Source organism: Diaporthe citri (assembly GCF_014595645.1).
Source record: "Diaporthe citri strain NFHF-8-4 chromosome Unknown scaffold_3, whole genome shotgun sequence".
NCBI classification, from domain to species: Eukaryota; Fungi; Ascomycota; class Sordariomycetes; order Diaporthales; family Diaporthaceae; genus Diaporthe; species Diaporthe citri.
The window spans coordinates 540700-568370 of NW_025064848.1; the positions used below are offsets into that span (position 1 = coordinate 540700).

A 27671-nucleotide genomic window follows, 5' to 3' on the forward strand; every position below is an offset into this window, starting at 1 on the left:
ACAACCATTACTCCTCACACATTCTATGGCATACCCAAGGACACTCAGGATGACAGCTGGATGGGTTCAACGATCAAGGCCATATTTGGTCCGCATCGACAGTTCTCATGGAGGTGAGGGGGTGAAGGAGCCCAAAGATCTCTTCTTTGATAACTATGTATCAAGAATAAATGTTAAAGCTGCAGAATACCAGCGCCATCTTGCTCCCCTTAAACTGCAATCATAGCCAATCAACCGAATCCTGGCAGACAAGACTCCGTCGCCCCTATAACGCACTCCAGTTCTTCATCGTCCAACTTTGGAAGATGCTCACTCTCCTCGTTCGCTCACTTTCCGCAGAAGTTACGCTCACCTCTGATGCCATTATGAATGTTGAGCATGGCTTCCATCTGTTTTGTGACCTCTGGTCTAGGCAGCTCTAAAGTCACAAGCCACGGAAACTGCACTGGCAACTCATCGTCGCCACCCTTGATCGCTGCATTCACGAACAAAGTCTGCTTCTCGACCTGCAGAGGAAACCCGTCGTCATGGCAGTGACTCGTGTGGCAATGTCTTTGCTTGCCGTACCTCACGAGCTTCGCGTCCTTGAGCGCTATAGTTTCGGGCGTGTCGTACTTTCCCGGTAGGATTGTGTTGAGTATTTCGAGAACTTCGGATTTGCCGTTGTCTATATCGGTCAAATATGATGACTGATGGCTCTGTGCTTCTCTCCAAGTTATCATCTTAGCGCCCCAGCTTTCGTGAATGTGGCCAAAGCAGTGGATACGTGGTCTCAATGTAGCCACGGCAGCGAACAGCTCAGAGGAGCCTCCACGTTCGCGACCGTTGGTTCGATCCAAGACACCTCGCGGTGGTCCATGCGTAATGGCAATATCAGTGCCCTTCTCAATGTTGTATGCATGTCCCTGATCCGGCTTGTATTGGAAGCCCCAATCGCCCAATGACGGTGTATAGGGACTTGTATATACCGTCAATTCAGCACCATTTGACAGAACGAAGCGATGAGTGCCTTCCCGGAGAAGTCGAATTCCGTGTTCTTGTGCTTCTAAGAAGAGCCGTTCTGCTTCACCGTAATCACCGTACTCCTTTGTCACAAGCGCGGGCTCGAGAGGAGGCCGTGCATCTTCGACCTTCTGTTTGAAGGACGGTATGTCTAAAGTGAAGTCGTGATTTCCGGCAATAACGAGTTTCAGAGGTGCATCGATTTCCTTCCGGAGTCCCAGAGTTGTTCGCATTTCAGCCAATTTGGACTCTTCCGTCAAATCGCCGCAGTGGATAGCGACATCTGCGCGTGGGGAGGGTAGGTGCTCATCCAGAGCCATTCCGTGCGTATCAGATAAGATGAGGATAGTCGTCTTGATTGCACCTGTATTGGAAGCTGGTCTAGGTCCCGACTTATTCATGACTGCTGCTGTCATGTCGTTGTGTTGCGCTTGTTATCGTGGGAAACTTGTCTTTATGTAGTGGTGGAGTGGATGAATCTTGGACTATGAAGTAAGAAGGGTTTGCTCGATTGTCACTGAAAATCTGGCTACCCGGAGGCTTCTATGCGTTGGTTAATTACGCTAGTATACCATAGTTTTGGATGACTCAAAGTGGACGCAAAGAAATATCTGACTTATCATGAGTGTCAGGGGGTTCTGTAACAAGAGGGATGTATTTGGTTTCTGGTTGTGATTCTGTCTAAGTTTGTGTCGAAGGGCTAAGGGGCTAAGAATTACCTATTAATACCTATAAGGGGTTTATGCAGTGCTCCTTCCTTATAATTTATCCCCTTTAAAAAATAATGGCGCCCTTATAGTTAATAAATAATTTTAAAAGGTATATTTAATAAATTAATTATTTTATATTTTATTTTTTAAGTAAAGTATTAAACTTAAATTATTTTTATTTTTTTTATAGTTTTTATTTTTATTTTTTAAAGTATTAAGGTTATTTTAAAGTTTATTTTATAATTTATTATATTTTTTATAATTAATTATTTTTATATTTTTACTTAATTTAAAGTTATTTATAAAAAGTTTTAACTTAAGAATATATTTATTATTAAGTAATTTAATAATAATATTTATAATATCTTAAATAATAAGAAAAGCATTAAATTTATTTATAATTATTTTAATAAATAAAGTATAATAGCTATTTTTTAAAATATTAATTTATTTATTTTTCTTAATTAATTAATTTTTTAAGCTAATAATATATATAATATTAAAATTAAGTTATATTTAAAGTAAGTTTTATTAAATCTTTAATTTAATATTTTTTAATTATAATTTTATAATTTAAGCTTATTATTTATTAATTTTAATAATAAATTTAATATTTTTTATTTTATATTGCTTATATTTTTATTATTTTATTAAAAGTAAGGGTATTATTAATAAAAAATATAAATAAATATTAATATATTTTATTATAAGTAAGAAAGGTAATATAAATTAATAAGTTATTGCATTATTAATTAAAAATATAATAAATTATAAGGATATATTAAACTTTATTTTCTTTAAATTATATTATAAACTTACTATAAACATTATATTAAATTTTTTTTAATTTTCTTTAATAAACTATATTTTTTAATTTAAAATAATATAATAAAAATATTAAAATTGCTATTAAAGGGGTAATTATTAAAGGAAGGTAGTTTTTTAAGTAAGTTTTCTTTAATTTTATTATATATAGATTTAATAGCTTTAATATTTTTATTAAAATTATTTTTACTTATGGATTTTTTAAATTTAAATTAAAATTTAACTTAAAAAGAAAAAATATTATAATTTATTATATTAAATAAATATTATAAAGAATATAATAAAATTAAGGCTTTTTTAATTAATTAATTTATTTTTATATTTATATAAAAAAGATATTAATTAAATTTTTTATTAGCAATATCTTATAATTTATTATAAATATATATTTATTACTTATATTCCTTCTTTTTATACTTTTTAATAAATTATAAAAGCTTTTTATTATATTTTTATTTTTACATTAAGTAAATAAAGGTAAAAAGATTTATAGCTTTATTAAGTTTATTAATTTTAATATTATTAAAATTAAGAATTATTTATAATATAATATATAAGTTTTTTATAATAATTATTAAGTTAATTTAATTATCTTAATATGTAATATTATTAATATTTTTAATTTAAGGCTTTAAATTTTAAAAAAGATTTATGGCTTAATGCTTTATTTTAAATTTATGCTATTTAAGTTTATTTTTAAATAGCTTTTTGCTTTTATTTCCTTTCGCTATTATCATTAGCAATAGGCTTAAATTATAAGATTATTTTAAATATATCTTTTATTAAATAAAGATAAATAAAAAAATAAAAGGAAGAAAGAAGTTTATAATTCTTAAGAAAAAATTAAAATTATACTTTAAGTAATGCTATATTTATTTTATTTTTATTTTATTTAAAGTTTTTAAGTAAATATTATTATAAATTATTATAGCAATTACTAATAATAATTATTAATGGTAATTATTAATAGTAATTATTAATAATAGTTATTATATTAAGTTTATAATAAATAATTATTTATAAGTAAATTTATTAAGCAGTAATTATGCATTAAGTCTTAATTGCGATAAAGTTATTTATTTTTAAAATTTAAGTTTTAATTTAATGTATTTAATAAAATATTTTATATCCTTTAGTTTTAAGTATTATTAATTAATTATGCGCTTTGCATAATTTTTAATTTAAATAGGTTTAATTTAAGGTATATCTTAATTAAATAAATTTAGAAAGTATAGTTTAAAGTAGTTAATAAAAATAACATTATGCTTTAACCTTTATATATGTAGAAAGTTAAGTTGATATATAAAACGGTTAATTTTTTTTATAACTTTAAAAGAGCCTATATATTATGATTTATATTTATAGCTAATATCTTATAAAATTTTATATTCTCTATATAATTAAAATAATACCTATGCTTTAACTTTAAAGAATTTTATAAAATATTATTTATTAAAGTATGCTTTTATTATTATTATTATAAATGCTAAGGCATTATATATATAAATATAGCTTTAAGGAAGGTTTAGCAATTAATAAGGTACTTAATTTATAATAATGTTTAGGATATTATTTAAAATAAAGCCTTTAATAATTTTATTTAAGAAAGTCTTAATTACTTAAAATTTGCTATTATAATATTTAAATTATATTTATAATAAAGTATTTAACCATTTTTATAAATTATTAAGGCTATAAATAAAGTAATAAAGCATAAATTTAATAATTTATATTATTTTTTTTAATTAACTATTAATTTATAAATAATATATAGTTATATAAAGCAGCTTTATTTTAAATAATTTTTATATTAATAATTAAATATTTAATAGGAATTTAGGGTCTTAATTTAAAAGGATAATTTTTAAATAGCCTTAATTACTTTAAAGTAAGTATTATAATAAAGAAAAGGCTTATTTCATAGCTTTTTATATTAATTTTTTAAGCATTAATAATAAATTCTTTAAGAATTTGTAAATTATTAAGAGAATATAATTATAGCCCTTTATTAAGAAAAGTTTAAGGATAAAGTTTATTATAATTTAATAATATGGATATAGTGGGCTAAGCAATGGTTATAAGCTTTTATAAGCTTTATATCTTTTAATATTAAAAACTTAGCAATTAAGGTAGTAATAGGTAAATTTATATAGCTTGGAATATAATCTTTTAATATAAAAGGGTTAAAGGAATTTGCTAAGTTAAGCATAATTATAATAACTGCCTATATAAGCAAGTTTTAAGATTTTAATTATATATAATTAAGGAATATAAAGATAAGGAGTTTTATTTTTATTTAATATTTTTTAAATAAGGCTAAAGTAAATTTTAAATAAAAAGATGGCTTTATTCTTATAAAAAGCATTATTTTATTGTATTATATTTAAAATTCTTGCTTATTAAGGGTTTATTTAATAGCTATTTTAAAGGCGCTTATGAAAATTAAAAGATATTTTAATATATATATTTCCATTTTATAGATTTAATTCTAAAGGTATTGTAAAGGCTATTAAGCGTATTTTTAAGAAAAATAATTAATATTTATCTTAATTATTTAAGAAAATATTTAATTTATTATCTTTAATTAATAGCAATATATTTAATAATAATATATATAATAATATATTTAGCATAATATATTTTCTTTTTAATTTATATAATAAATTAATTTTAAAAGCATTAATATATTTAAAGGTATAAATTAATCTTTTATTATTTATTAAGGTTATAATAAAGTTAATAATATTAAGTTATTTAAAAAGAGTAAGAATTATTAAGTAGTTTATATAAATTATAAAATAATGCTTAATAATATTAATTTAGTATTAATATTTTTTAAGTACTTATATATAGCTAAAAAGTTTTATTTTCATAGCTTAATATTAGCGTTTTATAAAGGATAAAGTATAGCTAAGGTATGTAATTATTTTAATTAAAGTTTATAGTAAGTATATAATAATATAGCTATTTTTTATAAGTTTCCTTATAGCTAAGTTTATTATATAATAAACTTATACTTTAATTTTAAATATAGATATATTGAAATTAATAAATAAATGCTTTTTTAAATTAAAGTATATAATAAATATAAACTTAATTAAATCTTATTTCATGGTATTAAAGGCAGCTTTCTTTATATTGCTAAGTAGGGTAAATATAATTTATTTTATTTAATTCTTTTAAGCTATTTTACCTTTTAATTTTATTAAAGTATTTAATTAATAAAGATTTATTTTTTATTATTTAAAAGGCTTAATCTTTATTGCAAAACGCAGAACATTATATTTTATATAGCTTGTAAGGTTAATAAAATATTTTAAATCCTTTAATAAGCGGGAAAACTTTAAGGCTTTAATAACCTTTAAGCATTCTTTAATTATAAAAAGGCTAAAAGAGTTAATATAACGGCTAAGCATAATAATTATTAGTATTATAAAATAGGATTTTTTTAAGCTTATTAAAATATTCTTTTATTGCAATTAATTAAAAATTAAATAAATATTGTTAATATAATCTTATAAAAAGCCATTAATGGTAATAATTATATTATTAGTATATACTTTAATAAATATATTTTTAAAAAGCTAATTTATTTATTATTATATATAGGCTAAGTTGCTATAATATCCTATAATAATATAGTTAAATATAAATTATTTATAAACTATTATAATAATAAATATTTATTAAGATTTAAAATGGATTTACTATTAATAAAAGAAAGCAATAATATTAAGAACTATAATATATTTTATATTTATAATTTTTAAAAAAATTTAATCTTAGCTTTTTATAAGGTATGCATTAAGAATTAATATATAGTTTAATCCTTAAATATTAATTACTTTGCAATCTTTTTAGGTATTATTTAATATTATTTATTAAATAATAAATATAAAGAAAAAAAAAGGAAATAAATTAAGTTATTTATTTAATTTTTTTAATAGCTTATAGTTTATTTAAAGTTTTATTAATAACCTTAGCATTTTTTAAAATTATAAGGTAAACTTTGCACTTTTTTAAAATTATATTTTACTAGTTTTACTTAAAGTAAATCTTTAGCTATTTATTTTATAAAGCTTTAACCTAACCTTTATCTTTAAAAATATCTATATTTTTATTAAAAAAACTTAAAAGCTTATTTTAATTAATAAGGTTTAGGTTAAAAAATATATTAATGCTTATTAAGGTATATATTTAAAAGTTATTTAACGGCATTATTTTTAAATATTAAGAATTTAAGGATTTATAAAAAGCTGTAAATATAGCCTTGTTATCTTTATTAATAGCATAAATTTAGCATTATAGGTTTAAAGAATATAGGTATTTTATAAATATTTTATTAAATATAATAATAAGCTTATTTATTTTATTCTTAATAATTATATAAGCTAAATAAATATTTATAAAAAAAGCATAAGCGTTAAATTAAGTTAATATAAGGGTAAATATTAAGTTTTAAATATTATTGGTATATAGATAATATTTAATAAAAAGATAAATAGCTAATTTAAGTAATATAATAATATATTGTATAGTAAATACTTTAATTTTTATTAAGCGGCTATAATTTCTTATTTTTATAAGAATTTAAATATAGTAAGAGTTAATATTAATATATTCTTTTAAATTAATAATATTAAAACCCTTTAATTTTATAATATTTATGCTAATAAGTATATTAGCCTTTAAGTTTTTAATTATGGAAACTTTATAAGTAAATAAAGTAATTGCTATAATTTCATAATTAATATATTTTCTTAAGAATTATAATAGCATAAGTATATAATTATATAACTTATGAATTTTTATTTTAAGTTTATATAATTATAATAAAGATATGCATTTATAAATTAATAAAAAGGGATAATTTTATTATAACCATTATTTATTTGCTATTATTTAATTATAGCTAGTATTATTATAAATATTTAATAATAATTTAAATAGTAATTAAATAAAAAGATATAAATAAGTTTAAAAGTAAAAATTAAATCTTATTTTAAGTTTTAAGTTAATCCTTACTAATAATTAAATTACCTTTACGCCCTTTATAATATTTAATGGGATATTAAGGCCTTTTAATTTTTTATTAACTGCTTTAAAGTATCTTTTAACGCGCTATTTAAGCCTTAATTATTTAATAGGCTGGCAATTTATGCCTTAATTATAAAAGCCATTAATATTTATCTTTATTAGGGTTAAGGCTTTTTAAAATAAATAAAGTAAATATAATTTATTAACAAATTATTATTATAAAAATGTTTAATGCAATAATAATAAATAAATAGTAATAATGCTAATATATTAAAGAAGGTAATATTTAAGTAATTATTATAATCATTAATAGAAAATGCTTCCTTAAAGGGATAATTAAAAGCCTTAATAGCTATATTTATAAAAAACTCTTTATTTAAAATTTTCTTAATTAAAGGTAATTAATATATAAGCATATTAAGTTGCTTTATAAAGTTTATAAACTTATTATAATAAGCTTAATAAGGCTAATTTTATTAATATAGTTTAATGGCAAATAAAGCTTGCAAGGCAAGTAGGCAACGGTTTTTTAAGATAAGCTATTATTAGCAATTTCCTAGTTATGGCTTTTATTAAGCGGATTATCGCTATTTATTTTATTATTAATGCCATGCAGTGTATTAATTTAGTAGCAGCTAAAGTTAACTATATTTAGCATTTTAAATTTAGCCTTAATTAATTAATTAAACTAATAATTAAAATTAATTTTAAGTTTAATTAGCTATATATAATTAATTATATTACAAAAGAGCTTAGGTTAGCTATGTTTAAAAGCATTGCTATAATTGCTATTACTAAAGCTATAAAGGCAAATATTATAAAATATAGAAAACATTTAACCTATCTTTATAAATAGGTATAAGCTAATAAAGATAAATAATGTTTTAAGTAAATAAATATTATTATTAAGCTAAGTTAAGAATTATACTTTTATAATTTTAAATATTATTTAAAAAGCTTTCCAATATTATTACTTTATTAAGTTTTTAAAATTTAAATTTAATCTTAGGAGCGAGCAATTTAAATATAATAATTAGCTATATAAAAAGCTTTATATTACAAGCCTTTATATTTATAATAATAATTTAAAAACATAAAGTAATATCCTATTTCTTTATAATTTAATAAAGAAATAAGTAATTTATTTTAAGGCTAGCTATAATATTTAAAAAGGATTTAATAAAATGTAATTTTAACTTATTATAAATTGCTTAAACTATCGCTATCTTAAGCAGCTAGCAATTATTATTAATTAAGATATAAAAGTGCTATTTAAGTATATTCTTTAAAAACATTAAGATTAAACTTAATAAATATTATTTATAAAATAAATTTATTTAATATACTTTAAAAGCTTAATAAAATAAAAGATATTAAAATACTTTATAATCTTTTTATTAAACTAAATATTTAAATTAATATACTTATAAGAATAAAAATAGTTAATATTTATTAGCTAAATGTTAAAATATTTATTAATACTATTTTATATAAGCTTAGCTTAAATATAAACTTAAGGGATTAATATATTTATAAATGCTATAGCAATTAAATATGCAAAATCTTAATTTTATTAATTATAAAGCTATATTATTATTTATATAATAAAGTTAGCGATATCTTTAGCTATAAGTAATGCTATATTATTATTATTAAATTTAAAGCCTTTTAATTTTATTTTATCATTTCTCTTTAAATATAAAAAAGAGCTAAGGTTTTAATTATATATTAATATAGGCGGCGTATTTTTAAGGCAAACTTTTAAGGATAATAATAAACTTAGCAAACTTATTATTTAGCAATGCTTAAGTATTTAAAAAGATTGCGTTTTAATTAATATATATAATAAATTATTAAAAAGCAACATTTAGCTAATTAAGAAAATAGCTTAGAAATTAAATGCTAAAGGAAATTTAAATAATAAAAACGCTTACTAGCAGGTAAAAAATATAAAAAGGCTCTTTTACTTTATTAATTAATTTTATAGCTAATAAATCTTATCTTAAGGAATTAAATTATTTTTATTAAAGATAGGCTATAAAAGATAAGCATATTTAAGCTTATTATTTTAAATCTTTATAATATATAAAAACTTAAATAAGTAGTAAAATTATAAAAGCTATTAAGCATACAATTATTTAAGTTTAGCTATAAAGTTTTATAAAGCTATATAATTAAATAGTTTAAATAAATAAATATTAAAATAATTATATAAAAGCAAAGCAAGTAATAAGAAATTAATAATAAATTTATGGTAATGCTTTTATTATCTTATTAAATAAGGCTATATTTATAATAGTTATTAATTAGCGTTTAATTCCCATAATTTAAGCCAAATTATTAAGGGGTTTTATAATAAAAAGGTTATATTTAGTTTCTAATTATAATTTTGTTTAAGTTTGTGCTAAAGGGCTAAGGGGCCAAGGACTACCTATTAATGCCCATAAGGGGTCTGTGCAGTGCTCCTTCCTCACAATGAGGTTGCTGGGACTAGGCATTGGCAAAGTGACCTAGCTACTTGTCTAGGTACTGGCCTAGGAGTTTGACGATTGGGGTGAGATAGATTAGGGTTAGGCTACTTATGTTAGGCAGTGAAAGGAAAAAACGGCTGAATTAGCCCCATTTAGCTAATATGGGTGTGTGACGCGCCATCGGCAGATATAGAGAAAAACAAGCAACCAGCAACAGACAGCCTATTAATGTGGCTGGTTCCAGGTGCTCATTTCTCTAGTGGCTTACCTATTGGATAACGCACCTACAGTATAACTCTCTCACAGGTAGAGTTGTATTCTGTAATCCCTGCCATCGCACACGTGGGATGAACTGTTGGAGACAGTGCATCGACATGCACACCTTGCATGCTCATGCACTAAACATCCGCAGACTCTGTGATGCAGCGTCACATTATGACTCCCGCATCAATCCTTGATCCCGCTTCAAGCCGAGGGGTTCATGAGCGCCATGCTTGTTTCCACACCGAAGCCTTCCATTGCACTATTCACCTGGTATTCAATTTCACAACGCCATACCGAGTAGGCCCTTATAAATAACAGCATTTCCGACTTGTCTTTAGGACACATCATCTCAGGAACATCTCCAGCTCATCTCACTTGTTCTTTTATCTCTTACCAAGATGCAAATCCCCTTGTCCGTCCTCTTAGCTCCTCTGGCTGCCCAAGCCGTCAACATCGTCCTTTCAAATGACGATGGCTGGGCCGAGAAGAACATCCGCGTTTTCTACGATACTCTCACTAGTGCAGGCGAGAGCGTGATTATCTCCGCCCCGGCTGATAATAGATCGGGAACCGGCTCATCCGATGCCACGCCCGGAACGGTGACCTCGGGCTGCGAGTTCAACAGCTGCCCGGCGGGAAGCCCGCCCTACGGTTCAGACGGCTCCAACCCCCGGTTCAACTATGTCAACTCCTACCCTGTCACGGCCATCAGGTATGGGATCCAGACTCTGTCGCCCAAGTTCTTCGGAGGTGCTCCAGATATCGCCGTGGCAGGCTACAACGTCGGAGGCAAGACTCCCTCCTCGTCCCCACAACCCCTCTGATACTCACCATCCACCAGCAAACCTCGGCTCCACAACCCTCATCTCCGGCACAGTCGGCGCAGCCGCCGAGGCCGCGCTCGAGGGCATCCCGGCGATCGCCTTCAGCGGCACCTCGGGCTCGCAGGTGTCCTACACCACCGCGACGCAGACCTACCAGACCGTCTACGCCCAGCTCTCCACCAACGTGACCACCACGCTCGTCGACTCCGGGAAGCCCTACCTTCCTGATGGCATCTGGCTCAACGTCAACTACCCGACTGTGAGCAGCAGCACGTGCACGTCTGCCTCGCGGTTCAATTTCGTGCTCTCGCGCATCAACTCGGCCTCCTCGTCGACTGCGGCAGACGTGCGGACGTGCGGGTCCACCCGGCTCCCGACGGAGAGCACCGTTGTTGGCACCTCTGGGTGTTATGCCAGTATTAGTGTTGGGGTCGCGAGCAACAAGAAGGATGCTGCTGCTGCTCAGCAGGATGTTGTTTTGCAAAAGCTCCAGTCCATTCTTTCTTGTTTGCCTTGAGCCCCAAAGGTGCTATGTAACCGCCGGCTGATCTGGGGGTTCAGATGGAATTTGACAGGGAGAAAAGTGGCGCTTTGTCGTTGCCGGACAGGCCATGGTCGTCTCACATTTCTTTTTGTGCCATGTTAGTTGCGGGAAGGCCTGGTAATTAGTTCTCCGAGTTTATAGTGTTAACAAGCTATTTGAAGGAGTGTGATCTATTCATGTATATACAGCTGACACACTATTTACAAGACTTGGCCATATACCAAATAAAATGTGATATGGTGGGCCGCGCAATGGCACACGTCTATGTGACACAATACGTATCCTGTGTTTGTTTGTGAAACGAGCGTGATGATTGCCACGATCATGGCGTATTGGAATGAAAGTATAGCGGGTATGGTCATCTGTATTCTCCGAAGGAAGGTGCCTGGAACGATTGTATGATATCTGGCGTTGAGCCACAGTAGTTGGTTGTATTTAGGATGGAAAAGTCGGACTTTTCAGTCGTTGTTTTTAAAATGAGTGTGATCGATCAAGAGGCCGGGATAGCAAGGGGAGCCAACACAAGGTACCATGTTGGCGCGTATCAAAGGCGCGAGCTTTATCCGAGGGAGCTCTTGACAGCCTCGGGGAAGGCCTCATCAGCCATGGCGAATCCAGCATCCCAGATACCAACACCGCCAAATCCGGTGAGGTTCATGTTCTTTACCGAATTGATGGTCTTCTTGATCTCATCAGCAGACTGGATGTTGGTGCTGGCCGCACCCTCACCACCGGGGACGCCAAGGAACAACTTCGGGCTGGGGCTGGCAGCTGCGAACTTCTTGGCCCAGGCCTTGATCGTACTGTCAAAATCGCTGCCGCCGATGCCTTGGGCCTCGTTGTTGTAGAACTGGACGTTGACAAAGTCCAGCATGGGCAGCACGCTGTCAGGGATGGAGGATTCGGCATCGTCGAAGAAGGCGCACATGGGCTCCGCGCTCATGAAGTAGTCCTTTGTGGAATCAGAGTCCATCTTGCTCCTGAGCTCGGTGACAAATTCCTTGTAGAACGAGCCGTTGCCTGACTCGTTGTCTAGATCCAGCCCGTCGAGCCTGACCTTGCTGCCGAAAGGCCTTATGTCGTCTGAATCCGTGCCGCCGAGATAGAGGTTCCTGTGTGATGTATTGTTAGCATATGTTCAGCATCGGCTTTTTGTTCTTATTGATACATACCAGACTTGATCAGCAGCCTGCTTGGCTTCATCCTCGCTAGCAAAGGTGGCGTTCGAGTATCTCTCGTCACCGCCAAAGGAGATCATGACCTTTTTGTTCTTCTGACAACCAGAAATCTGATCGGCGATACTCTTGCCTCCCTCAGGGGCCACGGTACCATCGAAGAGCTCAAAGCCCTTCTCCTTCAACTTCTCCTGGGCTTCGCTCGGGCTTCCGGTGTCTTTGCCCATGTTAAGCTTGGGCGGGTTCAAACTGGTGATGAATGCGAGGATGATAATGTCGAAGTTGTCATTTTCGCAAACCTCGGAGAGTGTTGCAGGCTCGGTGCTCTGACCGAAGAAGGACATGACGCTCGTTCCATCTCCGACGCCAGCGCGCTTGACTGTGCGCTGGGAACGGTGCGGAGCGTAGGGAGCAGCATTCGCGGAGCAGGCGGCGAGGGAAATCGCAGCGAGAGTCGGAAGTCTCATTATGAATTAGTAATGGAACAAATCAGTCAAGGATGCTTGCGCAGCAAGTTGTATCAATGATTGAAGATGAGTTGGTCAAAAAGGGACTGTAAAGAGTGTAGGAACGGGCAATGAATGAACCTAACTCGCCAGGAGCAGGTATCTCGTCAAGAGATTAAAATGAAAAGAAAACGAAGCTGAAGAGACTGGATGGTGTGTTGAGAGCGGTGAGGAGAAATTGCCCATTCCATGGCGACGAGCTGATTTTATATACGATTCAACTATGCGTCAATCACCACACTCGTGGTATGTCGTTGGTCGTTGGCGCCTCTTGCCTCGTACCATCTGTGGCTGTCAGCAGGCCTGCGGCAATTCCAGGGGAGAGTTGGTGAGGTATCCATTCATTGGGCCATGTTCGGCGGCCATGTCTCTGTGCGTGCTGTCAGGCAAGCCTCTCGTGTTGGTTTCGAAGAGAGGACTACACAAAATCAATGATTGCCCAGGGGCCGTTAAGAAACGATAACGAGGCCGGCGAGTTGAAGACGGCAAAGAAGGACAGCATGGCGGCCCGCTCTGGATTGGCTATTCCGAGCTCCCGGACGCAGACGATGGCCGGCAACGGGACCGGCGCCGTGGTGGCCTTGGTGACCGACCGCCCGGCCCACGGAAATGTTCCGGACATGGCACCATGCTCACTGGATAACAAAAACCGGCAATGGGGAGTTTTTTTGGCCACGAGGGCTCCAGAATCACCCGGCTTGGCTGTTGGGGGCCAATCCGGGCCATGCCGAAACGTTCTCCACCAGTGAAGGGCCTCGAGTATGGCCTCGTTTATTTGCTTGGGGACTGGCGCCGCATCTTTCACACTCAGGGGAGCGAGGTCAGCCTACTGGCCCCTGTTGTCGTCAGATCCACCTTCGAATGGTTCGTTCATGAAACAAGCACATGTGCCCTCCTCTGGGTGTCCTTATGGCCGCCACTTTGGGCGTACGTTGATTTCTACAAACGAACATCAGCAACCATTCATGCAATCATTAATCATGACTCTTTACGACAGCTGGGCCCCGCACGGTGCAGGATCTAGTTAGCAGTCTGACAGAAAGCTAGATGGGAAGGATGCGAAGGATCTCCCTTCCGCATACCCCCGCGGAAAAGATTGCCCTCTTCGTCTTAAAGGCCATATAGTTAGTCCAAAGGCCGGGATTTATCGTGGCCCATGTCGTCTGAGTATGTGCAATACTTGATAAACGTTGATAGAAGCTCCTTGAGCGGAATTTTCCGTCCACATCCCACCAGTGTTACTTGTCAGCTCGGAAGCTCTTCGGTTTACAGTCTTGCAACTCAAACATCGTCTGTACTCTTCCAATAAGAATTCCTATTAAGCCTCAACCAGTAACATTGCCTGGACAGCGTGAGTATAAGTAATCATTAGATGTAAGAACATGTCACGAGCTCCGAAGTAGCATCTTCTTATCTTTGTCTCTTTTATTTAGTTGATCTTTGCGTTCAAGTCACCTCATCTAGAGAGTCTCGTACTCACTGCCACGGGTGTGGAAAGTCCAGCATGGCCCCGAGATCTAAATTAACACTGCCTCATGATTGAATTTGTTGGCCACTCTCGCATAAATCCTCACTTCCGTCTAATCCATTGCATGCTTTCGAAGGAACAGTTGAAGTCCAGGGCAGAAGCCAGGTTCTATGTCTAGTGACATCATTTAGTACGTAGAAACAATTTCAGTGGCTCTCTGATCTTTTCAAGGGGTAGGGAGGCGGTACATGTCGACTACTTGGCTGCCGCATTCACGAACCACACAAGTCCTGTAGTCCGAACCCCCAAAACGCTGCGAGGAAGGCTAGCATGTCCACAAGAGAAGTCAGAATAGGGCGCGATGCGGTCATCCACTAGCGTGATCCTTTGTGCCACATGCAGTGTGATGATCCTGTGGACGAGCTTTTCAAAAACCCAATCTTCAAATGGCTAGGGATGTTAATCGGTGAAAGGCGTGGGGATTATGAGATCGCTTCTTGCAAATTACTCACTCGGCGTGAGGCATATCTCGCAGATTTTCTGCCAAGCCATGTTGGGGGCTGACTTGAGCACATCCGAAAGCTCCGCGAATGTGGTGGGTTCCAGTCAGCACCGAGTGCATATCATCATTCCCTCCTATCACCATCCTTGATCGCGGTTGCTAGTCCATGCATATCTCACTATCCCAGATGTAATTCTTGCAGCTGTGGTCCCACACGTGAATTCCCCCATAATAATACGCCCCAGATGTGAACTGCCCCAGAGTAATGTCAAAAATGCTTGGCTTCCCAGGTCAGCTTACTCATGAAATCCTGATCTTGTGATCTGGAGGATACCAAGGTAAAAAGGAAACAAAGTCTAGCGACTTAGGCAAGTAACAGATTATAAAAGATGCTGGGTCACCCTGAACGAACTCCTGATGAATTGCATGTGGTGTTCCTAGAGACCGATCCAACAACCACAGTAACCACGTATCATAAGCAAAGTGCTCACCATGTCTGCGCTTGCAATACCCTACCTTGACCCGCTCAACCAGGCGTTGGCAAGCACCACGTCGCCTGAGATTCTCGCAAACCTCACTCTCCCCGAGTACCTCGCAACATTCGGCCCATCCCAGGAGCATGAAAAGCTGGGAGGCGTGGACCGAAGCAGCTTTATGGCGCCTGTGGAAGGTGGTGTGGAGCTGTGGATATACAAGACCGAAGGCATACCCGATGATCCCCCACTGCCATACATCTTCTTCATCCACGGTGGCGGATGGTCTGTTGGAAAGTATGTAAGCAAATAGTAATGTTAAGGGCAGGGAGCTAACTCAACCCAACTGCCAACAGTATCGAAGAATATGACAGTATTGTGCGCGATCTAGCCCTGCAGACCGGTTTCCCGGTCGTGTTTCCGGAATACACTCTTGCTCCAGAAGTCCAGTTCCCTGTACAGCACGAGCAGTGCTACGAGTCCCTCAAGTGGCTGACGGAGAACGGCGAGACGCTGGGTCTGCAAGGGACGAACTTCACGCTCGCAGGAGACAGTGCAGGTGGTGAGTCCAGCAGACACAATCGTCCCTCTGAATTGGCTGACCAACTTACTGACTCGACGCAGGCCATCTGACAGCCGGCCTAAACATAATGTCCATCGAAAGGAAAGAATTCAAAATCCCATACAACGTCATCATCTGCCCGGCAACCTCGACAGACCTCACCGTAGCCCCAACCCTATCCGAGTACGAGCTGTTCGGCGGCCCCTTCATCTCGGTGCCCATCGTGCGCGCCATGGCGCGCAACTACATGCCGCGCGCCGAGGACCGGGCCTCGGCGCTCGGGTCGCCCAGGGCCATGCCGGACGAGGTGGCGGCGCAGTTCCCGCCGACGCTGATCGTGGTCGGGAGCGCGGACCCGCTGCGCTCCGCCGGGGAGCTGCTCGGGGAGAAGCTCCAGGGGCAGGGCGTGGACTGTGCGGTCATCGTGGGCTACGGGCAGCTTCACGATACGATTGTTGCGGAGGCGACGAGGAAGGGCCCTACGCCTAGTGCGATGCTGACGCTGATTGTTGCTGAGATCAAGCAGAGGCTTGCTGGCTAGGTGTGTTGAATCACAGTCGACCAAGATGTCATGGGGGTCATTTGTGGGTAAATTCGGGTAATTGACATCAAGGATGAGACGACGAGAACAAGGTGGAGATCAACCGATGCCATTCAGCCCGTCTCGTCACCCCTTGTTCCTCCCAATGCTTCCTTAATAATCATATATACAAGAATTCAAAGCCCATCCCACGAACCACTTAACCTGTCCACAGCGTTGGGCCGGGCATGGCGTAGCTTGTGATTGTGGTGTAAGGGTTGAAGTGAATGCCGGGGTCGGTGTTCTTGTACAGCGCCGTGCCGGCAGTGCCTGTGGGGTTTGCGGTGCCCGAGCCGGTGATCTTGATGTTGAAGCACTGCGGGTAGTTCTGCGCGCCGTTGAGCGAGCCGGCGCCGTGCAGGGCGATGATCTCGTGGCGGAAGACGTAGTTTCCGGGGGCCAGCGACTTGGGGACCGTGGTGGTCCACTTGCCGCCCTGGTCGATCAGGGTCTGCGACGCCCACTTCTGCGTGCTGTAGTTGACTATAAAGCGTCGGGTTAGTCACCGAGTTCATTAGGAACGATGATATGGATAACATACTGCCAACAGCCTCAATCTTGACCCATTTCAGCTGCGACTTGTCGGCCTTGGCGCAGTCGGCCGCGCACTTCGCGACGTAGGTGATGATGGGCCCGTAGGGGTGCGGCCACGTAGCCGGCCAGTCGAATTCGACCTTGCCACCGGCCGACACCGTCGTCGAGAGCGTGCCGGGAGTCGCATTGATGTGGCAGTTGATGTCCTGCGTGCCGTAGTTGTTGGGCGCCACGAAGCCACTGTCGAGGTTCTCGGCATACCACGCAGCGATATCAGGCACGGGTTGGCCGTTCTTCTTGGCGTAGTAATAATCGAGGATGAAACCTTGATTCTGAACTCCGTCGGTCTTGAATGTTGTCACCATGCCATGGCCAAGCACGGTGGCGGCGAGGCCGCTCACCAGGAGGGCAACGGAAGCGATCATTGCTACGGTGTTAGATCTAGGGAGGATTCGAGGAGACGTCGGTGTAGAAACAAGAGAGTGTGGACCTGCTTGCAAGTGCGGCAGCCTTGCATTTATCGATTTCAAGGATTACCATCGATCGGCAGTCCAAACTGGCGGTGGGTTGACAGCCGCCGTACAACCTCTGCCTCGTGGCGGCAGCGTGGTCAGGGATGCCCAGATGCCGATGCCGTCAAGCGAACTCATCACGTCGCCGTGCAATAAGAATGGCGGATTAACAGATAGGCAGCGACATTGCTGACCCTCTATAGCCCTCCTGATTGAATGTTCCGGAATTGCGTCGACCGCCGCACCGGAAAGAGTTAATTCGGGGACGCAGCGTCCGCGGTCTGATGTCTTGGCATTGCACAGAAATGTACTGTGCTTGGTTGTTTCTTGCCGGCTTTAATATGGACGAAACGGGCCGCTTTCGCGCCGCGGGAAGGGAACGGCACCCTTGCGGACCATTTCGATAAATAGTCTGGTTGTAGGTCATTCTTGGGTGCTGTCTCTAGGCTTGCAGTCAATGTCGTAATGGCCACTCAGACTGTTGGCCAACTCGAACTATCGACGTTCTGCTGATTTCCGAGTATCATCGTCAATTTGGACATCGACGCCGTAAGAACGTCAGGTACGAGGCGGATGTGCGAGAATTCCACCAGTATCACTCATGCATTTTCGTGCTCATGAGGAGTCCCCCCTCTGTTCCCGAGATTTCCCTCTGAAAGGAGGGGTTTACTTATCGTCGTTGGCAACTACTGTAAGACTAAGCCAGTCCCTGACGACCCTGCTACTGAGTATCGAATTTCCAAAATGGCACTCCACGATCAGCCATTTTTACGCGAGAAACTCCAACCCCTTTGTCACATTTCCCCATCTCGCATGCATCAGATCAAGGAAAACAACTCCCCTTGGTCTCCAAGGTCCCTTGCTCCCGTATTTGGGAAGATCCTGATTCGCAACATTTGCGTATGTCGATGACAACTTCCACAAGACCTGCTTCTCGGTTTCAAAGCCATCTGGAGTCCTAGGTACGGCAACATTGCTGCCCTCCCTCTCCATACACTTTAGCAGCCGGCACGCACTGAACGCGGTCTCCTCAGCACATAGCGTCAACGACGCGTTGGTATAGCCCCACACGAAGAACAGGTTCGGCACATCCTGGACCATGCACCCGTTCCATACCAGCTTGCTTGGCCAGGCCACAGGCTCCTTGTCGACAGTGATCGGTATGCCGCCTGCGAAATGCATCGTCCAGCCCGTGGCGGTCACAATAACATCCGCTTCCAGCGTCCTCCCGTCATCGAGTCGGATTCCGTCTGCCGTCACAGTCCGGATCGTCCCAGTCATCACGTCGGCCTTGTCGGTATGCAGCGCACGATAGAAGGAGCCGTCCGGGGAGACACACATGCGCTGCTCCCAGGGGTTATACGCCGGCACAAAGTGCGGATCGAGAGGCGTCTTGGCCGGGAGCTGTTTGCGCGCCTCGCCAAGGATGAGCTTGCGCATCATGGAGGGGAAGTGTGCGCACATGGAGGTGAAGCGACATGGCGACGTTCCAAGACATGCGGCGCAGCCAGTTGACGGTGGCGGTGGGGAGGAGCGAGGGACGTGGTCAAGTGACCTTAATCCCTGTACCTCACTTGACATCCAGATATTATATTTAAATATAATATCTGGATGTCAAGTAACCTTAAATCATATTTAGATGTTAACTAAGCTCGGTTTCGCTTCTATATTTAATTGGCTAGAATTAATTAGGGTTAGTTAGGGTTAGTAATTAGTGTTAGGGTTAATGGTTAGGGTTAGGGTTAATGGCTAGGGGTAGGGTTTATTTGGGATATATTTAAATATAATTTAAGGTTACTTGACTAAATAGCACGTTATATTTAAATATAATATCTAGATGTCAAGTGAGGTACAGGGATTAAGGTCACTTGACCGCATACCTCGGGAGGAGCCGTGCAACTAGGCCCGCCTGGGTGTCTGGGTTGGGTGTTGAGACGACATAGGACGGTGAGCGTTGAAGCATGGTGACGTGCTCTATGCCGTTGTCCACCAAGGCCGGGAGCATCGTGATCGCGGTTGCGCCGCTTCCTATGATGACCATCTTCTTGCCTGTGTAGTCGTAGTCTGCCGGCCAGAACTGTGGGTGGATCACCTTTCCCTGGAAGTTGTCGATGCCCGGAATGACGGTTTGGAAAGGCTTCTGGCAGTCAAAGAGGCCAGGGCTCAGCACAAGCCACTTGGCGACATAGGTCTTGGGATGTCCGTCGTGGTCAACCTGGACCGTCCATCTCTGGGTCTCAGACAACCAGTCCGCCTTGACCACCTTATGCTTGAGATTCAGCCACTTGTCCAGACGTACGTCCACACGCACTCGTGCAGATACGACTTGATCTTGTGGCCGTCGCCGAATGTCTTGTTTCGCCAGGGATGCCAGGAAAATCCAAACGTATACATGTCAGAGTCGGAGCGGACGCCCGGATATCGGAACAGGTCCCAGGTCCCACCGATGTCGCTGCGCGCCTCTAGTATCGCGAGACTCAGGTGCGGCATTCTGGTTTGCAGGCGATATGCCATGTTGCTACCGGCCAGACCGGCTCCAATGATGAGGACGTCATGGGCGATCGTTTCGCCTGCGGCCGTGTGAGCACTTGTCTGGCGTCGGCGCGACATCGCTGAGTAGACAGAGTCAGGTTAAACCCTACTATCGGTGGAAAGCGAAGGGTTAGAGCTCTGCAGTCCGGCTGTAAAATCTGCAGAAACATGCCTGTTGGTTTTGTCGACTTCTGCGCCGCATTTGTTGGTTCCCCGCCCCTGATAAACCTGCCCGCAACGCAGATACAGGGATGTTCATGCAGTTGGTTCCATTGATATTCACCTTCCAATTTCGTAGTTCCCCTACGACCTCATTATTCCCAGGCTGCACAGACACACCTCCACTTGTCATCCGAATCTATGCTTCAACACACGCAGCCTGCTAAAGTATGGATCCTTGTCAACATAAGTCCCCCTCAACCATCGCGGTTTTCCGACGTCAGCCAGGTCAAAAGCTCTTCTCGAGTGTAGAGTCCTCGTGTTGTCAAACAAGACACAGTCTCCCGGGTTCATCTTGCGCTCGAATAGATACTCCGGGCGCTGCAGCATTACGTTAAACTTGGAGGCAGCTTCGTGCCATGCGTCCACTTTGGCGTTAAGTGCCGAAAGGGGAGGCTGGGGGATTCCATCTTGGAGCATGTGGTCCTGATGATTCGAGAAGGGCGCGGGGAACGGAGGGCCCCAGTTGATCTTCAGCATGTGATCCACGAGGACGTCGTCGCTCCATCCAGAGCCGCCATTCTTGAGGCTGAGCTCATTCCAGTCCTTCACGTAATCATGAACACGGGTGTAGACCTTATTACCGATACGGAGCGGTCGAAACTCAATGACTGGCTTCGTCGTGCGGTACACGTTGTCATGTGGATGGTTGTAGTGATAATTGACAGGGAGTGTTGCCAGGATCTCGAACGCCTCTGGATCTGAGTGGAATAAGTCGACTGCAGACTTGTAGGCGTCGGCGAAGACGCTGGCCCCTCCCTTGGATGCAGACTGGATACAGTGGAGGAGCTGAACATGTGGGGAGTTTTGGAAGTATAGCAAGTCGGTATGGAAACCCAGATCGGCGGACGTGTACGCGGCATTGTTGGCTTTTGGAACGGTACTCACTATACACCACGTTAGTTTTGTTTCGACTGCTGGCCGTGGGCTTTTGACATACCATCCCATGTATGGCCGTAGAAGGTATCCTTAATGGGACCGATGCGAGTAGGGATTGTGGCCAGCGACTCCACCTCGCCGGGGACGTTTGTGACGAAGGCCAACCCGTCAGTTCTCAGTTGACGAATAAGCTCATATACTTGTTTATCATCTTGCATATACTCGTTGTAGTCGAAGTCTTTCAAGTTGTCAAGAGGCTCCTTAGTCCACAAAATCTGTGCCTCGTGACTGTCTGTGCCAAACACCGGAAGAGAGCCCGACTGATTGAGTTCTCGCAGAGCTGCCACGTTCACCTTCGTAGTGTGGTCTTCACTAGACCCTGGGGTATCATTCTTCCACTTAATGTTCACAGAGTCTGATGCAGCATCGACCTGGACGGAACGGGCCTGGATACTGGCAGGGATATCTGCGGCGGAGAAGAGTCGCTGGTTGGTAGATTCGTGAACGCACGACGGGCATTGGCAGAAGTCGCGCGATAAGATGGAAGAAAACTCGAAAGTCTTGCCATCGACCAAGATCGGGACTCTTGACGGCTTGTTGCTATTCGAAAGGGCTATAGCATAGGAGCGCCGGGCATGGATCGCACTTCTCGGCTCCAGCGAGGTTCTCAACATCGGCTTAATGATAGTCCGTTAGTTGGGACGCTTGTATAGTATTCTGGGCCTCGGGAAGTACATACTCATCTTTTGGTCGTGGTCAGCTCGGCTGCGAAATGGTGCTTGGGCAAGCAGCGGGTGGTAGATAGCAGACGCCGGAACGGCGCTGCGTCTCGACTGGGCTGTATCACTCGTGTCTGCGGAAGTCTAGTCACAGCATGCATTTTGGACTTGCGTGTAGATCGTCAAGGGGGGATTGCAAACATCCCAAACTCTAGCATCACAGCCACGGATTTTAGTATTAATAGTAATAGAAGAACATCCAAGCCAACACTCCCCCGCAACATCACTGTGGAGATCAGATTTCCTCTCCTTATCCCCGTCTGTCAGTCTTTTACGAGACTGAAGGCACTGGGTGAATGTATTGCATGTCAACCCCGCGAATTACTATATCTTGCTGCATCGCCGGGGACCAATGATATAACTCAGAGATAATCAATCCGTAATACCTTTCCTATCACTGCCGCTGATGCGGAGTCTCCTTCTCCATTTCCTTCCGCAAGCTAAAACCAACTGGTCTCAAAAATACGGAGCATCCACGGTGGTTGGTCCATCTGTCCATTGCTCGTATGGACGATGAGGTCATCAAAGGTCAGGTATAAATGCAAAAGTCCAGCTTTCCGGTATGCCTCGGCTGTCTGGAGCAGATGAGAGATGGGGGTGTTGTCATCTTGCGTATCGACGTAGAAGCCTTAACTCTTCCAAAAGCACAATGATATCGAAATCCATACTCAAAAGCTCCTTTTCCAGCTCACGCGCGACTGCGATATCACAGAGGGCCTTGCTTGTCGTGTCAAGGGTGAGCAATGTCTTGTCCTGGTTGTGTTCGCACGCGCTGCAACAGAGGGCCAGGACTTGACCGAAGACTTCGATGACCTCGTTGGAGATTCCACACCAAGAATTAGGCAGCGTTCCTAGTGGCTTGAGACCTGAACTGAAAAGCTGATCCTCATCTGTCGTAGCGTCAAGATCGCCGTCTTCCAAAAACATCGCCCGGCGAAGTCTGCCACGGTACTTTCGTCGTCTTTTCTCCATATTTTAGGAATTTGAACCACGGCCTACGACAGTGAGAAGCATCTCCCAGTAGGTCAAGGCCTGACGAAAATAGTTGTGTAGCAAAGCATCCGCGGCCGATATCCCAACAGCCCAGATAGAGACCAATTCGCGAGCTGATTCAAGCCAAGGATAGTCTGAGTTCCCAGGAAGGACCCAATGTGATGATGTTCCCATTTCCAATACAGCAAAGACCAGATCAGTCGTAACTCGGGCCACTCTTAGGTTTCGTACCTGAGAAATTCTCTGGGTGATGGCGAAGGTAGCTTGTTCTCTTAATGACGGCAAGGCCTCCTTGAGTTGGGGCATGGTGTCTACCAGACATGCAGCCGACATGACTTGCATTGTGTAAAAGAGGGCCTCAGAGGTAGCCCATGAGTCTCGAGGCAATGAGCGGTTGTTGTTGACCTCGAGTCAAACGTCGACCGCACTGGACAGATGTGTCGGAACCAATACTCGATCAGGGTAGTTGACAAGTGAACAGGGGCTTGCACAATGCTCATCCGGGACATTGGTGCTAGTTCATGCTGGGTATCTGACATTTCGGGCTGATCCAAGTCGTCGAAGGAGCTCCATAGAGGTTCGGCAACATGGTCTGCCACAAGTGGCTGGCCAAGTTGAGGAGACCTCGGTCAACCAACTAAGGTCATAGTCGTCACCCAGGGAGATCGGTCCGTCTTGTGGAGGACCGACCCCATTTGCAAGAACCTTGGACTGGGCTTGCGTATACACATCTTCTGCCTGCGTTACTTGACCGATGGCTGGTGCATCCCGTGGCTGGTCATCGCGCCCGGGGATTGTCTCTTGAAGGATTGACGTCTCGGGCGGCTGGTGCTTGTGTGACCATCGTAATTGCTGCTGATAGCCAGGACATGGGCATCCAAACTTGGCACAGTTATCGCAGCCCGGGCGCTTCTCGTCGCATCTGATCTGTGACAGGGTCAGACAGGTGCAAGGACCACCGCGTGATCCTCAACACCACTCACTCGTCTGGCTTTGCACTTTGCGCAGCCGTGCCTCGATTTCGCCGCTCTTTTCCGTGTCCGCTTGGTCTTGGACGGATTATCAAGAGTGGGCGAGCTTTGTGAGTCCATCGCAGATGAAGAGGAGTGGGGAAGTGAAGTAAACTGTTGTTGAGAACCCCACAAAATCACTTCGGTACAACTGTTACCATAACAGCCACACTTCCAAAAATTCGAAAACGTCATTGCGGAGTCACTGTGGCTTGCCTGCCTTTCACAACGAGGCTCATAACCCTAACCCGGAAGCAGAAGATTTCGTTGAAACTCATGAGAAGGCCATCAAATCGATGCTTGTTCGCTGAAGTCTGTCCGTGCAGTGACCAACTCGCGAAGGAGCTACGCGTGGCCCACCCGTGTTGTTCCACCCTGTCATCGCACTTTGTTTTCAGCTGTCCTCCCGGTGGCGCATGCCTCAGCAGGAAGCAGCCGCAGGCAGGAACATAATCATCAAATGGGATGTCTTTCCGGATCGCAAGTTTTGGAAGTTATTCGGGGCCGATATATCAAAGGATCAGCCACAGCCTGGGTTTGATGTTCAATCAACTCAAGGACCTGGGCAACCAAGCCTGAAGTGGTGATAGCGTCGCTCGCAATGGACCCACCCAGTGCGATGCCAAGCACTGGCAGCTCAGCCCCAGCACAAGCCACAAGAATTCGTCACTCACACTTGCTTACAGCTCGGACCAAATTTAACGTCTCGCTCGGACGTGGTTGTCTATACCCTCAGCAACCTCGTCAACAAGCATCCCTGCCCAACAGTCAAGAAAGTCGCCTTGCCGGTGGCCGTGGCACCTCTAATCAATCTGCGCTCACCTTGTCATTCGTGAGAAGGATTAGCGATTTCGCAGCCTAGCATGTGGCTCAGATGAGGATTTACGACTCCAAGTCGCTTGTTGGCGGGTCGCTGCGTTCTACAATGCTTATAAAGGCTCTCTAGACATCTTCAACCATGGTTTATTCACCTCTACACGACCAACGCGAGCACTCCAGTTCTAACATGTCTTTTTCTCTCAGAACCTCGTTCATCCTGCTGGCGGCGACATCTGCTGCCGCGGATCTATACACCGAGCCATGCCCGCTGTACGGCCAGAATTACCCGGCGCCCACGGGCTTGGCCAACAGCAAGCATGTCGAAGCTGCGGCACAGTCGGTCCTGAACCAGCTCCTCAAAGCCAGGAATGAAACGACAGCGTATGGGCCACTTGACACCGAGACCACCGCATTCTCTGTGGAGTTCTACTCCCTTGATGACGAGGACGCACTTTTCCGTCACCACTATACGCCAACCCAACTGCTGAGCCAACGAACAGCCGGCGTCGAGGAGGTCGACTCGGACACCATCTACCGCGTGGGCAGTGTGTCCAAGCTTTGGACCGTGTACCTGTATCTTCTAGCAGCAGGCGACACGACCTGGAACGACCCAATCACCAAGTTTATCCCTGAGCTCCAGGAAATATCCCAGACGCAGCAGCCTGACCCTACGAGCGATGTCGACTGGGAGTCCATCACGGTCGGGGCCTTGGCAAGCCACCTCGCTGGCATCGGCAGGGACCCAACCCACGCAGCAGCCTTGACAAAAGTATTTGGGGACCTTGGCATACCCAGCCAGAGCGACAAATCCAGCTCTTCGTGTGGTGATCCCACACTGGTCACGCTGCCCTGCAATCGCTCTCGTGAGTGTTGTTATTGTATGGCTACCCGTAGCTGATCATGTATCTAACGAGTTCCTTGGCACAAAGAATTCTTCACAGACTTTCCGACACAGCACCCCATCGTCGCTTCATACGAGACACCCGTCTACTCCAACAGCGCCTTCCAGATCCTAAGCTACGCCCTCGAAAACATCACCGGACAGCCGATGCACGACCTCTTTAACCAACACCTCGTCGAGCCACTCAATCTCAAGTCGACATCATACCACCTACCATCCACCCCTGACACGTCCATAATCCCGTACAATACCTCCATCAGCTGGTGGTTCGCCGACCTTCTCGACCTGACCCCGGCAGGCGGCTATTTCAGCACCGCAAACGACATGCGCAAGATCGGAAAGGCAATGCTCGGCTCGACCCAGCTCGACCCATCCGCGACCAGGCGCTGGATGAAGCCACACTCGTTCCTGTCCAATCGGGACGCCGCCGCCGGCGCACCGTGGGAGATCTACCGCGCGCCGGGCGAGCCGACAATGATGATGATGACCAAGGCTGGCGACCTGGGGATGTACTCGTCGTACGTGGTGCTGATACCTGAGCTGAAGTTGGGCTTCACTGTGCTGTCGGCGGGCGAGTCCGCGTCAGAAAACACTCGAATCTTGGGGGACATCCTGGTGGACACGTTTGTGCCGGCTGCGCGTTCTGCGGCCAGCGACGAGGTGGCTGAGGTGTATGCAGGAAGTTTCTCGGATGGGGCGACAGGGTCGAATATTACCCTGGTGGGAAAAGATACAGAGCCCGGGCTCAGTGTCGAGGAGTGGTCTTTCAGTGGGCAAGACGTGCTGTCGCTGCTTGGGAAGCTCAAAGGCGCCAACATCACGGCGCGGCTGTACTACTCTGGCCTGGAAAGCGAGACTCCAAACGGGACTGTCAGCGCTTGGAGGGCCGTCTACCAGACTGTGACCAGGGCAGTCGGGCCTGGGCCGTTGTCGCCCATCTGCGACTCCTGGTTCACTGTAGATGGACTGGCATATGGTGGAGTTGGCTTGGACGAGTTCCTGGTCACGACCGTTGAAGGCAAGGCGACTAGCATTGAGCCGAGGGTGTTGGGGATTCCCATGTCCAGAATAAAGTAAAGAGTAGGCAGGAGACGTTCAGTAGCGAGATATGGCATTAACTGTAAATTTATTCATGCATTTTCACGGCTAAGACTTAGTAATTGGTGGCTCCCCAGCATCTCACTGTGCCCTTGAGCATCCTGCCCAGCGTCGACGGCCTTCAGCTGGTGAGGCACTCTGCCCTATCTACTGTGTGCTCGCACTGGCCCCAGGTATCCCGCTCATCTGCTAATGCTACAAAGCCGTTTCGCCGCACGCCTCGACTAGATAAACCATGAAATTCACCTGAAAGACCTGGTCGGGTGGCCGATCTGGGTAGACGTGTGGTTTCAACCTGCGCCGATGATCCCAGGTTCAAACCTTGCCGGCAACCAGTAAAATATCAGCGATGGTCTGCAAAAGACGGAGGTATTTTCTGACTCTTCGGAGGGTCTTTTTGACCTTTTGCCCTGTTTTGCGCCCTTTCCCTTCCCTCCTTTAGGCGAAAAAAA

General features: G+C 41.5%; 7 protein-coding genes across 7 annotated transcripts; 3 read left to right on the forward strand and 4 right to left on the reverse strand.

The window, feature by feature from the left end:
• Positions 1-326: 326 nt before the first annotated feature.
• On the reverse strand, positions 327-1322 carry INS49_007750 (uncharacterized protein; the record flags this gene model as incomplete). Its single annotated transcript, XM_043168498.1, has 1 exon — positions 327-1322. One exon carries the CDS (start codon positions 1320-1322, stop codon positions 327-329), a length of 996 nt encoding a protein of 331 aa, XP_043026178.1.
• Positions 1323-10707: 9385 nt separating this feature from the next.
• INS49_007751 (uncharacterized protein) lies at positions 10708-11650 on the forward strand (the record flags this gene model as incomplete). Its single annotated transcript, XM_043168499.1, has 2 exons — positions 10708-11059; positions 11151-11650. 2 exons carry the CDS (start codon positions 10708-10710, stop codon positions 11648-11650), a joined length of 852 nt encoding a protein of 283 aa, XP_043026179.1.
• A 586-nt stretch (positions 11651-12236) lies between these two features.
• INS49_007752 (uncharacterized protein) lies at positions 12237-13319 on the reverse strand (the record flags this gene model as incomplete). The annotated part of the gene is made up of 2 exons (XM_043168500.1): positions 12237-12789; positions 12850-13319. The coding sequence occupies 2 exons, from the start codon at positions 13317-13319 to the stop codon at positions 12237-12239; spliced, it is 1023 nt and encodes a 340-aa protein (XP_043026180.1).
• Positions 13320-15820: 2501 nt separating this feature from the next.
• On the forward strand, positions 15821-16904 carry INS49_007753 (uncharacterized protein; the record flags this gene model as incomplete). Its single annotated transcript, XM_043168501.1, has 3 exons — positions 15821-16098; positions 16158-16363; positions 16426-16904. 3 exons carry the CDS (start codon positions 15821-15823, stop codon positions 16902-16904), a joined length of 963 nt encoding a protein of 320 aa, XP_043026181.1.
• A 199-nt stretch (positions 16905-17103) lies between these two features.
• On the reverse strand, positions 17104-19453 carry INS49_007754 (uncharacterized protein; the record flags this gene model as incomplete). The annotated part of the gene is made up of 3 exons (XM_043168502.1): positions 17104-17426; positions 17485-17904; positions 18985-19453. The coding sequence occupies 3 exons, from the start codon at positions 19451-19453 to the stop codon at positions 17104-17106; spliced, it is 1212 nt and encodes a 403-aa protein (XP_043026182.1).
• Positions 19454-19853: 400 nt separating this feature from the next.
• INS49_007755 (uncharacterized protein) lies at positions 19854-23325 on the reverse strand (the record flags this gene model as incomplete). The annotated part of the gene is made up of 5 exons (XM_043168503.1): positions 19854-20217; positions 20289-20559; positions 20896-21627; positions 21681-22296; positions 23047-23325. 5 exons carry the CDS (start codon positions 23323-23325, stop codon positions 19854-19856), a joined length of 2262 nt encoding a protein of 753 aa, XP_043026183.1.
• A 2082-nt stretch (positions 23326-25407) lies between these two features.
• On the forward strand, positions 25408-27198 carry INS49_007756 (uncharacterized protein; the record flags this gene model as incomplete). The annotated part of the gene is made up of 2 exons (XM_043168504.1): positions 25408-26083; positions 26162-27198. 2 exons carry the CDS (start codon positions 25408-25410, stop codon positions 27196-27198), a joined length of 1713 nt encoding a protein of 570 aa, XP_043026184.1.
• Between the last annotated feature and the right edge of the window lie 473 nt (positions 27199-27671).